Here is a 15,415-nt window from a genome sequence, read left to right as displayed (position 1 = left end):
AGGAAGGAAGAAAGTTGTTTTGAGCAGAGGCTGTCTGCTGCTCAGAATTCCACTTTCTCTTTTCTCTTTCTGCAGGTGCATCCCAACAACTACTGCACATTTTATGATGATCAGAGGCAGATTTGGTCCATCATGTTTGAATCAGAAATGGCGGCTGTGGACTTCAACAAGCAGGTGCCAGAGGCATGCATTGCATTGTGGGGTGGGGGGTGGCTGTCCTGCAGACACTGAACTAGTGTTTGCGGGAGGTAAGTTCTCTTGCATCAGTCACCAGAAGCTTTCTCTGCCAACCACTAAGAAGCATCCAGGGAGGGCAAGGAATGGTGGTGTAGCCAGTTGGGGCCTTTTCAGGCCCCTGGGGTCTTCAGCCAGTGCTGCGTTGGGCCAGATTGCATAGGTCCGGATGACAATGCAGGCTAATGACACAAACGGCTTGGTTCTTCCTCTTCACAGCTGTGCATTGCCAAGTATAACAGCATCCATTCTCCTGACTCAGTGCTGTGCCAGGATCTTGTTCTCGGGGATGGCCAAGGTGTGGTGACTGGAGATGTCCTGGAGATCACTTTTACAGGCTGGCTGTTCCAGAACGGTAGTCTTGGGCAGGTGAGACCTGGCAGAGGGGGGTGTCTGGGGATGATGGGGGTTGAAGTCTCTAGCACACGGGTGTCAAACACAAGGCCCGCGGGCCAAATCCGGCCCGCCAGACCTCGTCATGTGGCCCGTGTAGCCGCCGCCGGCCTTCACCTTTTATTCTCGCTTTTTAATTTTTTTTTTGACACAAGAAAGTTTACATGGTGCGGCTCCCTACTCGCCTCCCCCCGTCGCTCTTAAGGACGTGGCTGCTGCTTCAAATGTCCCTGCGTCTCTCAACTTGCGCCTTCGTCGTCGGGGGCCAAAGCGAGGCGGGCAGCTGGCTTCTCTCTTCCGCTCACTGCTCAAAAAGAGCAGGCGGAAGGTCAGGTCTCTCCGCGCCGCGCAGGGGGAGTCTTTCTCCTCGGATAAACTTTTTTATTCCAGCCTTGGATCTTCTCCGGGGATGCTGGATCCTCCCCGCCCGCCCCCCAAACTCCCCTTTTCTTCCAATCCTCAGCCACCTTGGAATCCCTCTTGGTGGGAGAGAAGCGTTTTTTTGTTTTTTTTAAGGAGAGTCCTCTCCCAGGGTGGGTGGCTTCGAAAGCCCCTCTCTCCTCGCACGTCCTGCTATTGCTTCCCGATCCTTCCTGGCGTGCAAACTCGCCCTGTGGGAGGCATCCTCTTCTCCTCCGCACTGGATTTCACCAGCCCGGGGATTCCCTTCCTCTTCATTTCGCCTCCCTCTCCATCTTTGCACAGCCAGCCTTTCTAGGACCGACGATGCCCGTGATCAAGTTGTTCTTTGGGAATATGGGGTGGGTGGTGGTGGTGGTGGGGTGAGTGGGAGAGAGAGAGAGGCGCGCGCACACACTCCAAACACCCTTAAAATAAATGTGAAGTGGACCGTCTACATTATTACAAAAAACAGTAATAATTGAATGCAGTGACAATAATTTATGATAATAAAGAGTGGACACATAGTCCTACAGATACAACTGGCCCTTTGAGGGTGACCAAACTGCTGATGCGGCCCCCGATGAATTTGAGTTTGACACCCCTGCTCTAGCAGCACTGCATGACCACAGCTTTCCCACTCCTGGTTTATAGCTTGCATACAGCCCTTTTCTCCCACAACCCTGTCTTTTTGCCTTTCAATAACATTGCAAGGAAATGAAACAGGAGAGGGACTTGGTGAGGCTCACCCAGCTTGCTTCACAGCTCAATGTGCATTTGACCCCAACCCCAATGAGCTCTAGCCAGTGCTTTTCCATGGGGCTTGCATTGGTTGCTCTCCAGAGGTGGGGCCTTGCCCAGCCTTGCCGCCTTTCTCAACTGGGGATGCTGGGAGGGAACCCAGGACCTTCTTCCTGGGAAGCACATACTGTTAGGCCCTAAGCTACACCTGTCTCCAAGGTGTAGATCCTATTTCTCAACCTCATTTTACCCAATCTGCAACATGGGAGGCACCGCTAGGTAGGGGATTCAACATAGAAAGCTGCCTTGCACTGCATCAGGCCACCGGTCTAGGTTGGCATCGCCCACATTGACTGGCAGTAGCTCTCCAGGCTTCCAAGCAAAAGCCTTTCCCTGACCTTACTTGGAGATGCCAGGGTTGAACCTGGAACCTTCTGCCTGCAAAACAGGTGCTGTGTCCCTGAGCTGTGCCCCGTCCTTCGATACCCATTGCTGTTGGCTCAGCAGTGGGAGTAGCGGAACGTGAACCTATTACCTTCCGCGTTAAAAGTAATTTCACCCCATTGACCTTCCACTTTTGGAACAGGTTTTCGCCTCGAATGTAAATAAAGAGAAATTACTCCGTCTGAAGCTAGGCTCTGGCAAAGTCATCAAGGTAAGATGGCGCTATCTTCCCACCGCAGTGCAAGGATTCTTTCTTCCACTTCCCCATCTAAGCAGAGTTCAGCAGCCCAGGCTGTGTGGAAGGTTGAATAGCAGTGATGTTTTTTGAGCTCAAACCCTGATCAAATGGCTTCCTCAAGAACCGCAGGCAGGTAGCTGTCCCATGGCAGCTACGCCTGCCATGATCTGCTGGAGTGGGAGGCCTCCTCTGTGGCCTGGAAGAAAAATGTCCAATGTTGCTTCTTGCTGTCCTGCATGAGAGACAGAGGGGGGAGTGTGAGTGGGTGTCTAAAGTAGCCTATTGTACAAAGGTAAAAATTACATTCATTGCCCCTCCCACTTTCCCCTCTAGCCCCGCTCACTCCTGGCATGCTCTTCCCCACCAAGAAGGTTGCCCCGGAGGGAATGGTTTTCATCCCTGCTTTAAGCTACTTTCCTCATGACTTCAAGAGAACTGTCAGTATTCCTGTGCCCTGCTCTCGACCAGCCTTTACCAACCTGACACACACAGCCTGCTGATTGGAGTTGGAGTCCAAGGTATCTGGACGACGTCAGGTTGGCGAAGGCTGTGTGATTCTGACACTTAGTGAAGGTGGTCACCCAAACTTGTTTTTTGCTTGGTTCTCCATTTCTGGAACTTGAAGGCCTGGGAAGATGGGATGATTGGCATGAAGAGAGGAGGCAGGCGGTTCCTCCTCATCCCGCCAGCATTGGCTTACAGGCCTTTGGCAGAAGCTGAACGCATTCCTCCGGACTCAACTCTGGCCTTTGAGGTGGAAGTCAAACGGGTGAGTGTGTCTTCCTCCCAATGTGTTAGAAACCAAGAGAACCTGGGAAGGTTGTTGGGTGGTCGGTCTACGGCCTGGATAAAGTTCTCCAAATGGAGGCAGTGGTTGCCTTGACCAGACTCCATGATGCCCCTCTTTTGCTCCCTTAGGTGTGGTTTGCAAAGGGCGCTGACTCCGCCGGACAGAGCCTGGGCCCCAGGGACTCCCTCACACCTTCACCAGCACCATCATCAGAAAGCCCTGCTACAGACCCAGCATGGCTGACTCTTCCTACACCTGCTCCAAAGCCAGGGTGAGAAAATAAATTGAGGGTGCCCTTAGCTTTTAAGCCTTCCATTCTCCCAGTTGTCGAATCCTAACTCTGCAGTAAATAGGTTGCCACCTCTGTGTTTGAGGCTTTTGGCCTTCACCTCAGCTGCATAACTCAGGCCCCATCTGCACTGTACCACCTTGGGATCTACGGATGAAGTCCGGTATACAAATTCAATAAATCATAGTAAATCATACGTTCCAAATAGCGTCATGCCACTTTCAGCAGCCGTGGCTTCTTCCAAAGAATCCTGAGGCCACCTTGTCTCATAGACAACCTGGCAGGGGCCACATTCCAGGGCTGGGCTGGGGCTCCAGTGGACAGAGCAACAGATGCTGCTCCTGCCTTCTGTGCAGCCAGAAAATACACCATGTGGGGCTTCTTTCTGCACACACCTCTCCCTGTCCAGGGAAGCAAGGTGCACTGTCACACTTCAAGGACACATTCCAGCCAGGCTAAAGCTCCCTTGGGGAGGTCATGAGGTGGGGTTGGTGAGGGGCTTGGCCGAGGCAGAGTCCCAAAGGCCAGTTGAGTATCCTACCCCATAATAGACTCTTCCTACTATGCTCAGGTTTGTTAACTTCCTTCCTTCCATACTGCAGGGAGCCTAAATCACAGTTGGTCTGACTCAATCCCCAGGCAACCCAAGGCTGCTGTCAGTCAAAGTGGACAGTACTGGGCTGGATGGACAAATAGAGGAATACCGGAATATAGCCAGTGTGGGGTTCCAGTTAAGAGGGTCTGTCAGAGTAAGATCTGGGAGACCAGGGTTCCAATCCCCACTCTGCCATGAAGGTGACCTTGGGCCAGTCACTCTCTCTCAGCCTAAGCTACCTCACAGGGTTGTTGTGAACATAAAAAAGGGAGGAAAACTATATACCAGTATTTGAGCTCCTTGGAGGAAAGATGGAACATAAAATAAGAACTATTAGGATTCTGATATAAAGGATAGAAGCTCTCCTAGGGTGGCTTTTGAAAAGTGAGATCTACATATGATACTGCCTTGATTTATTTTTTTTTACATGAGAGGGTGGAAAGTATCAAAACATGCAAACATTCACGTGTGCAAAAAACAATTCTTCCCCCAGCTATGTGGAGCAGGGCAACCTGATATTTGAGCAGAGCAACAGCTCACTGCAGAGGACCATGAAGCACACCCAGGCAAGGGTCCTACATGCTGAACAGGAGAAGGTAAGCCCTGGCAGTGGGACAGCCACAACAGGAGGGCCAAGTGACTGAGGCTGTGGGGAGGGCAAGTGCCATCCCAGGATCCCGTCCTTGAGTTCACAATCGCTAGTGCAGGTCACCATTCCCCTTTGCTGCAGGCCAGAAAGAAGTTAGGTTTCTGAGCAGCAGCAGCAACAAAATAGAACAAACGATTGGCTAGGTATACATGCACATACAGGTAAAAGATTCATAAGCTTCAGGTAATCCTTTGAAAAGCAACTCAGGTTGAATATGAGAGAACAACTGAATGTCCCTTTAAAATCTAACACAGTGACTAAAAAAAAATGCACTACATTGGTCTACAGTAAGATCTCATTGGCTTCATTCACATGCCATGCTAAACTGTGGGTTGGCATGACGTGAGCAAGCACAGTGAATGTCCCCCTCACTTCCTCCTATGCAGCCAAGAAGAAGGGTGTGAGAGTTTCCACTTCTAGGTGCTTCCTCTGTTGTCTGGACTGACAACAGCCATTAATGTTAAGCAGAATTAGTTTCTGAAGTTAGCTTATTGAAACAAACATTTGAAGTTGGTGTGTTTGATATTACCCATAGTTGATGTTAGCTGCAGCTCGTTGTCCCAGGCAACACAGCAAACCATGGCTGGGCGTAAGTGTCAGGGTTTCTGGGCGCATGAGAGGAGGAGATGTAAGGGGAGAGCATGCAAGTCCAGGTTTGCTGTGGCCTGTTCTTGCTTGGGCATCAGCGTGCAAACCCTGCCATTAAGGGATCTTCCATGCATCTTGTTATGTACTGATGTCCTCACCCTGGTCCAGCAGGGGGATACTGTAGATAGTTTTCACTCAGGTCCACGTCAGTTATTTTAGGCGGGAAACCCTGGGTTGTTGTTGCTACCAGAGGCTGGCTGAGCTGTTTGCTGTTCAGTCTGTCCAGCTTACAATAAAGAGCTGCTCTGGAGAAATCACTGTGTAGTCTGATATGTTCGCCCACAACTTAACACATCTTACCCTGAGGCCGCTGGGATTTTGAGTGATATAATCAGCCCTTGGACCACAGAATAAGCAGAGTGCTCTTAACCCAGAATGCCATTGCCTCTTTTGATAAAACCTTCTCCCCTCTTGCTGTTCTTGCTTCTGGTGGTGTTAACTCTCCTCTCCTTGTCGCCGCTTTTCTCTCTAGCACATGCCGCCACTGGATCAGGGGTGGGACCAGGTGAGGCATTGTCCTTGGGTGTCCTGATTACCTGAGCACTTCCTTACTCCCTTCATACTTTCCAGGTCACCATTTCATACTTTTAGCAGGCGAAAACCCCACGCTTTCTGCAGGTGTCTCTCGTTGCGAAGCCTCTTTGTGCTTTGGCATCCCAGCTTCAGTGACAATGGGTTTTCCTAAATCAGGGGTGGGGGGACTCCAGACCCCTGGACCAAAGGCCACATCCCGGGCCTATGTGTCTGGCCCTCAAAGCTCCTTCCAAGCCACGCACCCTCACCAGTCCTACTTTGCACCTCCTTGAGTGCTTTTGCCTGGCTGGATCAGGCCCAAAGCCCATCTTATTCTCACAACCAGATGTCCCAAAAGGGAATCCTACAAGCAGGATCTGCGCTCACCCCACTTGCAATTCCCAGGAACAGCATGCTGTCTCTAATGGTGGAGGGAGACCCTAGCCCTTGTGGCTGCGGGCTGTGGATAGCTTTTCCTGCTCCATTGCTAAAGCCATCTAGCTGTTTGGCCTTCATTCCATCTTGTGGGAGAGAGCTCTGCTGTGTGAAGATGTCCTTTCTTTTGTCTGTCCTGAATTTTCTGGGGAAATCTTTTCTGCTCTCCATTTTATGCACCTTTGTCGTGCATGCTTTCTCCTGAACTAACTAAAAAGCCCAAGGCTTCTGCCTCCCCCTGCTCCTCATTGCCTTGCCAGTAGACCAGTTCTGCAGGGTGTTTCCTGGGAGACTCATTCTTAGCATTTGGGAGCCTCCAAAAGCACAGCTCTTGCATCCTCCCAGGAAAGGTCTTGTGGCTCTCCTTCCCCATATTTTCTCCTGTCTCTTCTGCTCTTTTGCGTTGCAGGTCAGGGTCACCAAGGAGCTAGCGGAAGCCACGGCGCAGATCTCCCAGCTCCAGCTGGAGCTGACCCGTCATCAGAAGCAGGAGATGAATCTCCACTCCCAACTGAATGAAGCCCTGACAGAGTTGGAGAGGCAGAAAGCCCAGGTCAGCCGACTCCGTGCCCAGCTGGCAGGTAAGGGAAGCTGAGAGGAGGCACTGAAATGCCAGAAGAGCACAATCCATGCACATGCAGAGTAGTTTTATCATCCTAGGAAATTCTTTAGCTTGCTGGTAGGGAGCCTGTGGCCCTCCAAGTATTACTGGCCTTCACCTCCCATGAGCCCCAGCAAGCGTAGCCAGGGATGATGGGCGTTGGAGTCCAGCAACCTCTGGAGGTCCTGCTCCTTAGGGCCTCCTGCAGTGTAGCTGTTAAAAACTCAGACACACAATCTCCAAACTCTTGACTTTAATTCCATCTGTTTAAAAAAGGCAAGCTTCTGATTTCTACAAACTTGATTGATTGTATTTCTATGCTGTTTTTTGTTGAAATGAATCTCCAGCTTACAAACAATAACATAACGTAACATAATAGAAAATGGGTTTGTGCATATTCTGCACCTTCCTTGCCCTGCATGCAAGAGCAGAGCGGTGTAAGAGTGAGAAGAAACATGTGATATGTCTTTAAAGTTACACGGAGGCCCCAACCACACTATACAGCATTATCGGGCCACTGCAGTCAGGCATAGCTTTCTCCCAAGGAATCCTGGGAAGTGTGGTTTTTTTCCAGCTGCCAATAGTTGTGTTGAAGTGGAGAGCCCTGCTTAAGCGGCCATTTCCAGCATAGTTTAACAGTCTGGGAATTGTACCTGGGGGTGGTGGCGGCAGACCGGGGGTCCCACCACCTCTCAGCACCCTTAAGAGAATATTCTCAGTTCCCAGAATGTTTTGTGGGAAGCTGTGAGTGTTTAAAGCATATAGTTCTGATGGTGCTGTACTTAGGCTTAGCTACAGCAGTGGATGGAAACAGGGACATGCAGTATGGCGCAGGCTTCATCTGTCACTGGCTCTCTGCCCCACCTCCACAGAACTTGAGGAGTTGTCTGACTTGAAACGCACATACCAGGAGGTGAACCTGATTGCGATGCAGTTGGAGGAGAAGGTGGCAGGCCTGGACGTAGAGCTGGCTTATCACCGTGTTCAAATTGACAATCTGGATAAGGTAGTGCCCAGGGGTGACAAGTCATCACCTAGGTCAGAAGTAGCTTCCTGGAAAACTCTCTGAGATCCTTAGGATTATCCCAGTGCCCCCCCCCCCGCCCACACACAGCTTTGCACCCTTGACTGTTCTTTGCCTCCCTAGAAGATGCCCTTGAACCTGATCATGCTTCTTCTTTCATTCTTAAAAGGAGGATTGAAAGGGACAAGTGGGGAAATTAATGTGTGTTGCTCCACCTACTTTTACTCTTGGCATGCGGCCCCCAAGAGGTCAGTCGATGGAGTCTAGTCTATTAGGCAAACAGGGCACTGCCCTCACCACCCACCACTTGCTTGCCTTCTTCCTTACAGCCAATCAGGATGTGGCTCTGCCTGTCATTGGGCTCCTTGCCTTCTGCCCCACCCACCTCAATGGGCAGGAGCCACCTGTCCTTGGAACACCTCTGCTCACTCTGCTGGGTTCTCATGTCTGCCATAGGTCTCTCTGCTTACTGTTTATTACAAGGGCTCCTCAACTGTGGTCACACAATGCAATGCCATCCATCTCTTGGCACATGGATACTATCCAGATAATGTATGTTTGTTGTAAAATAAATGAATAAATGAAATCAGCACCACATTTGGCTGTCCAGAAGCTCTTGAATGCTCACTGTCCTTTCTGGTGTTGTTTCCCTGCCTTCTGACTCTTTGGCATCATTCTGCCCCATGTGAAGAACATCGTGAAGAAGGTCTTCCAGTCCCTGCGGGGCCAGTTCAACTTGGAGGAGTCCTATACCGGCCAGGAGGTCCTGGGTATCGTCCTGAACACCATCAAGGTACAGCCCAGGGCAGATGGATCCTGACACCTGAATAAGATGAAATTGAGTGAACTGGTCTATCATTTCTCTTCCTTTTTGTATGGTTCCAAATGTCATGAGTTTGGGTGCCAGAGTTTTGGGTGCAAGATGCCCATAACTACTGGGTTTAGTAAGTGTTAGAATTTAATCACTGCTTGGAGAGTGAAACTGAAAGTCAGACGCTTAACAGCAGGACTCAGCTTCCTGTGTTGAGGAGATCGCTTGACAGGTGGGCCATTAGAGAACTAATAATGAAGATGATGATGATGATGATGATGATGATAATTTTATTTATACCCAGCCACTCTGGGTGGCTTCCAACACATATATAAAACATAGTCAAACATTTAACATCTTTTAAAAAATGGAACACTTCACCAATTTGCAGAGGCCATGCTAATCTCTTTATCAATCCAATTTTAGTATACAGTATATGCTGCAGACAGAAAGATGGGCCATCAGCAAGACAGACACTCTACCAGCCAGCAGATGGGTGAAGCCCCACCCAGAGCTTTGAGATAGTGAGTTTGAAGAGAGTGCCAAAGTTTTGGTTAGGAGGAAGTTTTAGGATTTCAGTTGGCTATGGTGTGATCAAAAGAAAAAAGGCTTTCAGTCTGTTAAATGCAGCAAGCTGGAGAGGCAGGATCAGAGCACAATGCAGACTGACAGTTTGAATTAGAGGTTGCAGCAATGGGAAAAACGGGACTCTCTTGGAGTGTATGCTGGGGGTCCCCTCCATTACAGGCTCAGGTGTAAATAAACTATATATCATTAAGAAGCAAAGAAAGAAACAAAGATCATTATGCCCTAGATAAAACAAATGACTGCCTTGGTTTCTTCCATCTGTCTGTCTGGTTGTTTTAACTGTATCTAGTTTAGAAATTGTTTTGTGGATCTTTGTTCCACAATAAAGTATAGATAGATAGATAGATGATAGATAGATAGATAGATAGATAGATAGATATCATTATGACACCACAGTCTACACTATGCCTCATTTCCAAAGGAAACACAGACTAAGTGCCTAGACCCCTGGAATCTTGCACCAGTCAGAGATTGGGGTGGCATTCAAACCCTGGTCTCCTGAGTCCTGGCTAGAGACCAACCATTACACTGTACTTTCATCAGGGGCTGCAGTCTTTTTTGTGGCAAATAATCCCCCCTCCCCTCTACTTGTTCCAGACAACAACTCTGCAGCTGCTGGAGAGTCAGGAGGAGGAAAGGGGGAGCAGCAGCACCGAGGAGGAAGGACCTGCGGAAAGGAAGCAGCCAAGTGCCGCACGCCTTTATGGGGATCCCCACAGCAACTCTCTCCGAGAACCAGCACCAGTGGCACCCCCTGCTCCCTTGGCTAATCTGAAGGAAAGCTCAAGCAGTCCGCCATTCACCGCTCTCGAAGGAGCCCAAGACAGTCTGCTTTTTGCAGCTCCTGAGGGTCATTCTTCGGAAGTACCGGTTGAACAAACTCATGCAGCCTCTGCTCAAACTGCAAGGCCGCCTCTCAGGCTCTCCGCCAGTACTGAGGAGGAGAGGCCAAGCACTCAGGGAGAAATGGACACAATAGACATCGCCATTCTGGCACCTCCAAATCCAGCGGCGGATGAGACGGCCCCTGCAATGGAGGGGCCCACAATGGGTCCAGAGGGCAAGGAGGAGAGTGGGGCAAGTCAGCACACCACTGGCCCCACCTCTCAAGCTGCTCTAGCCAACAAGCAGCAGGACTTGGCTGGAGCATCACAGCCAAGACCAGCGTCCAGCCCCATGGAAGCGGATTCCAGGTCTGTGCCAGGGCGGGAGGGGGACGGGAACTGTACCTATGATGGGTCTTATGGTACTCAGTGCCTTGTGTTCTGATCTGGGGCTGATCTGGATGGAGATGGGGTTTATCTGTGAGCCTCCCCAGATTGCTCATTAGGGCTGAGGTCGTCTTGACTCGCGGTTTTTGAGGCTGCTGGCAGGAAGAGGGGTGACACACTCTATCTCTCTCTCGGTAGCAAATGTCAATTTGGGACTTTGTCTGGCTTCAAAGAACTGACTGTTTAATTCACCACTGCCGAACACACCTGTACCCTACACACTTTTGACCCAGCTGCTGCTGGGTGTAGCAGTGGGTATCACCTTGAACAGCTCCTCCCTGTGGAAACCAAACTTAACCTCTTGCCATAGCTCACCTCCAGTTTTGAACCTTGACAAAACTGGATCTTGAAAATAATAATAAAGTGCAATTAAAATAAATTAACCCTGTTGCCTCAGTTCTTTCACTTTAGCAAGGCAAGAAGGGGAGGGGTATTTGCATGATTATGTATGCCAAAAACTGACTCACCATTTATAGGGCACCTTAGGTGCTTCACATACATACACCTGATACGGTAAGAATTAACACCAGTCCTGTGAGGGAGACCAGTATTAGTAATCTCTAATTAGTAATTGCAGATGGGGAGGCTGAAACGGAGAGTGGCTTGCCTAAAGGTTGAATGGTGAACTCAGGATAGGCACAAGGCGGTGCCTTGGTCCTCATCTCGACTTGGAGGCCATCAATGTAGCACCTGCAATGCAGGAAGCCATGGCCACTGCAATCTCCCCCACAATCCAGCCTCTGCATAAAGATTTCCCGGGAAGGAGAGCCCACCCCATCCTGAGGCAGGTAGTCCCACCACTGAACAGCTAATACAACTTGAAGATTCTCCCAGTTGAGCTGTCAGCTGTCTGCTACCTCTGATCGCTGGCTCTAGTCTTTCCTACTAGAACAACCAGAACCAATCTGCTGCAGCTTCTGTGATTGAAGGGGAAGCTCTGGCTCCCAGGGGCCACCTGCAGCTCTCCTTCTGATCCCCTTGAATCTCCTCAGTACACCCCCCTCACTGGCTCTACTTCATACATTCACTGAGCTGGGATTTTGTTTGCCAGCCTGGAATGAGGCCTGATGTTTAGACAGATTCCACAAAGCAGCTTTTACATCATGTGAAAGATTACATAAAATGCAAAAGTGAACACTTTTTATTTATTACATTACAGTTCTATCCCACCTTCCAAAGGAGCCCAGTACAGCAGACAACAAGGCAATATACTGACACACAAAAATTTAGAACACCTAAAAACATTTTTTGTATTGGCCACCTCTCCTCAAGATATCAACAGGAGTGTTTCAGTACCTCCTGGAATGCTGATGATCAGGGAGGCAGGCAAACCTCACACTGGGGATAGAGCAATTTTGTGGAGCCCCTTTCCTGAAATTAAGGAGTCCGTAAGAACTGGCCTGACACACTCCTATAGTCACAACCTGCATTTAAAGCACTCTGATGCAGCAACAGTTATTTCTGGGAACTGTAGGAGACCTGTTGTTCTGTTCACAGTGCAACAGGGGGCAGAGTTCCCTGTGTAAAAGGGGTTTGTTGCAAAACAGCCAGGCAATTGAAGCTCTTTCAGGGATCTACTGCTTCCTGTGGGAATGGGTACCATAGTTTAAGGATGTGCTGTGTAAAGTAGTACTTTCTTTTGTATGTCTTGAATCTGTTGACATTTGGCTGTATTGGGTGCCTATGACTTCTAGTATTATGAGACAGGGAGAAAAATTTTGTCACCTCTTACTTGCCTTTTCCCTACATGAAAAACTTGCAAATGCTGCAACTTTTAATGACAGTTTCCAGTTCCTGCCTTCAGCTGTTCATTAGGGCTTGCAAACCCTGGTACCATACATACGGTATACCTAGACAGATGGTCAGATAGCTATAGGTCAAGAGATCATGGCAGGGATGAAATGGCCTCTCCTATCAAATGCTGCCATAGGCTACACTCAACCTGGGCTTGTCACATCACCAAAACACCAAGCCTGGGAAGGAGTTGCTTGATTACAAAGCCGGTTCCCTCTCCTGTTGCTTAGAATCTGGACCCAGATCAACTTTTCTTGTATCTTGGAATTGGGGCCAGCCCAAGACATTTTGGCATCTGAAGCGAACCACAAATAGTGCCACCCCCTGGCCAGGGAAGAAGGGGTGAGTGAAGTTCTGCATCAGGAATAAGAAGTGGAATAAAGATCTACCTTTGGGACAAGTGAGGGAATCAAAGCAATCTTACCCAACTGCTGAAGCAGGACTCAAAGGCCATCATGGGCAGGAAAGGGACACTTTCTGAATCACGTCGGCTGGGTGCAGAGTGCAGGAGACCCCAGAGAGCAGGAAGGAATGAGCCATAGCTGTTGCTCTCACCACAGCAGCAGCAGTGGGAGATGCATTCCTTGAAGGTTGAATCTGCTGCCTCTGCCCTAAGCGGTTGCCTCACTTTGCCTCCTGGGCAAACCAGCACTGTTTGGAATGTCTGGGATTATGATGCTGCCGATTCACTCAATATTTTCCCTCAATAGCTGTCTTTGCTTCTTGGTAGATGAAAGCAAAGCACTTTGGAAGCAAGCTGGGCTCTTTACAATATGCCTTGTATGACCCATGCAGCTAGATCAAAGCTGGGTTTGCTGGCAGCACCTTGGTGCCATTGCAAAGAAAGTCTGCAATCCTAAGCGTACTGTCAGCACCTAATGCATGGTAAACCAACAGGGCTTGTTTTGAGTAAAACCATTAGGGATGGGGCTGCTGGATAAAACTTCTCTAAACCCCCAAGTAATTCTAAACCACAATCCTGAGAAAGAATTGGATTAAAAAAAAGAAATGTTGCTGGAAAGCTGCATACAGATGCCTAAATTACTATTGTTATTTTTATTAATTAAATGTATCCCTCTCCTTTTGGCAACTCAGAGCAGCTTAGAGAATGACTTGCATAAAAACCCTATACATATGTTAAAACCGGGGGGAAAGAAAAATACAGTACATTAAACCATCAAGCCATTGATAGTTAAAAGTAAAAGGCCTGGTTAAAAAGGAACGTTTTTGCCTGGCACCTGAAGAGATGTAAATATGGTACCATGCAGGCATCTCTGGGGAGAATTGTCTCTGTGTACCAAGACCCACAAAGTGCCTCTTCCTCTTGGCAGAGAACATGTCTTCCCCAGGCTGCCTTCCCAGCCTCCCTACTTGAAGAAGACCAGCGCAAAGAAGACTGAGACAATGAGGAGAATGATGGTCACGGCGAAGCAAAGCCTCAAGTTCTCCACAGACGCAGGAGCCTCAGAGTCTCGGGAGGAGGCTCTGTGGGGAAGCTCTACCAAGACAGGGTTCTGCACTTCCTGCACATGGAACCAACTCTGGAAGCCCGGCACTGAATGGAAACCCGTTGCTGGATACACCGGCACAATGCCACTGACAGTGAAGACAGGAGAGCCGGTCCGGTAGTTTAACTCCATGTCCAGAGTCAGGACTGAGTCACTGAGAGGCAGGTCCAAGGCACCCGGGGAGTCTTTGCTGTCTCCCAGTTCCTCTCTGTCCTCCAGCTTCCACTCTCTCTGAGGAGTTATCTCACGCAGAAGGGCTTCATCGTTCCTCAAGGCCTGGAGCCCCGCTTCCGGCACAAGGGTCACCATGCGGCAAAATGGGCAGACCACGAAGGAGAAGGCCGTGTTCTGGCAAACCAGTTTCCTCAGGCAGGCTAGGCAGAGCGAGTGGCAGCACCACAGCAACTTTGGCACTTGCCCACTCGAAGCCTCCTTGTAGGCCTCGTAGCAAATCCCACATTCTAGCATACGTGCTTCTGGCCGCAAATCAATGGCAGGAAGCAAAAGCGCCATCTCCTCTCTTTTCTACTGCCTTTGAGATGGTTTCTTTGCCAGCTCCCCTGCTTCAGGATTCTGACTGAGAACCCCAAGACCACAAAGCCAGAGACCCCTGAGACTGAGGAGCCCTCTGCCTGTCTATCAGCTCAAATAGTTCGGAAACCAGGGACAGACTCCTTCCAGGTGGCTTTCAAAGACTTCTGACCCAGCTAAATACCAAGGGCAGTGCCCCAGTGTGCTAATTGAGGGCTGCTGGCTGGCAGATAAGGGCGGGATCTTTGTATTCCAAAGCGACACCAAGGCTGAACTTTAATCCTTAATTGATGACTTGTTAACAGAAACCGGCTTGTTTTGTTTGTGAAGGGATCTCTCTCCATGGAGCTGGGGTGGGGTCAGTGCTGGGAACTGGCTGTGAGGCATGCCAGCCTAGGAATATCATTCATTGCTGTTGTAAACAAAAATTGCCCTTTTCTCTTTTATGGGGTAATCCAAGAGCCCATATAGAGTCCTTACATAGGTTCCCTATTGGTAGGAGAAAATAACAGAGGCCAACCAGAGAATATTGAGAAGCAAAGCAGCTAGTAAGCTTGATCTTTATTGATCTGTTGCAACAGGGTGCTCCCTTCACACGCAGGAAAGGAGGAGGAACCCAGAACAATGGCGCACAAGGCCTTATAAAGACTTTTGAAATTGCCACCCTGTAGATCCAGACCACCCCCAAAAACATCACAGAAGGATTGTAACCTAAGACCACCCTTCAGATACATCATACCTACATCACAAAAAAGGTGGTCTAAAACAGAAAATTTGAATGTTGTATTTCTCCTGTCCTTGTTTATCTCCTGTCTGACAGGTTACTTGATTGGATTGCCTGGGGAGCCTGGCCATTCTTTTGTAGTGATAAATACTTAGTTCCTGGGCCATGCCACAGGCTCACACCCTATTCATATCT

General features: G+C 49.3%; 2 protein-coding genes across 2 annotated transcripts in view; one reads left to right on the top strand and one right to left on the bottom strand.

Moving 5' to 3' along the window:
• Positions 1–11,040, top strand: part of LOC310669451 (FK506-binding protein 15-like) — an 83,022-nt gene extending 71,982 nt beyond the window's left edge. The window contains exons 19-24 of the mRNA XM_083423490.1: positions 4,617–4,719; positions 5,893–5,925; positions 6,778–6,949; positions 7,842–7,975; positions 8,685–8,786; positions 9,990–11,040. Coding sequence (XP_083279616.1) covers positions 4,617–4,719; positions 5,893–5,925; positions 6,778–6,949; positions 7,842–7,975; positions 8,685–8,786; positions 9,990–10,661 — 1,216 coding nt within the window. The 3' untranslated portion in view covers positions 10,662–11,040. The remainder of the gene's footprint in view (positions 1–4,616; positions 4,720–5,892; positions 5,926–6,777; positions 6,950–7,841; positions 7,976–8,684; positions 8,787–9,989) is intronic.
• A 779-nt stretch (positions 11,041–11,819) lies between these two features.
• LOC310669651 (E3 ubiquitin-protein ligase RNF183-like) overlaps positions 11,820–15,415 on the bottom strand; it is a 172,787-nt gene continuing 169,191 nt past the window's right edge. The window contains exon 2 of the mRNA XM_083424094.1: positions 11,820–15,413. Within this exon, the coding sequence (XP_083280220.1) occupies positions 13,825–14,478 (654 nt within the window). The 5' untranslated portion in view covers positions 14,479–15,413 and the 3' untranslated portion in view covers positions 11,820–13,824. The remainder of the gene's footprint in view (positions 15,414–15,415) is intronic.

This window comes from Podarcis tiliguerta (assembly GCF_965153285.1).
Source record: "Podarcis tiliguerta genome assembly, chromosome: Z".
In the NCBI taxonomy this organism is placed as follows: Eukaryota; Metazoa; Chordata; class Lepidosauria; order Squamata; family Lacertidae; genus Podarcis; species Podarcis tiliguerta.
This window is presented reverse-complemented; position numbering and strand designations above follow the sequence as displayed.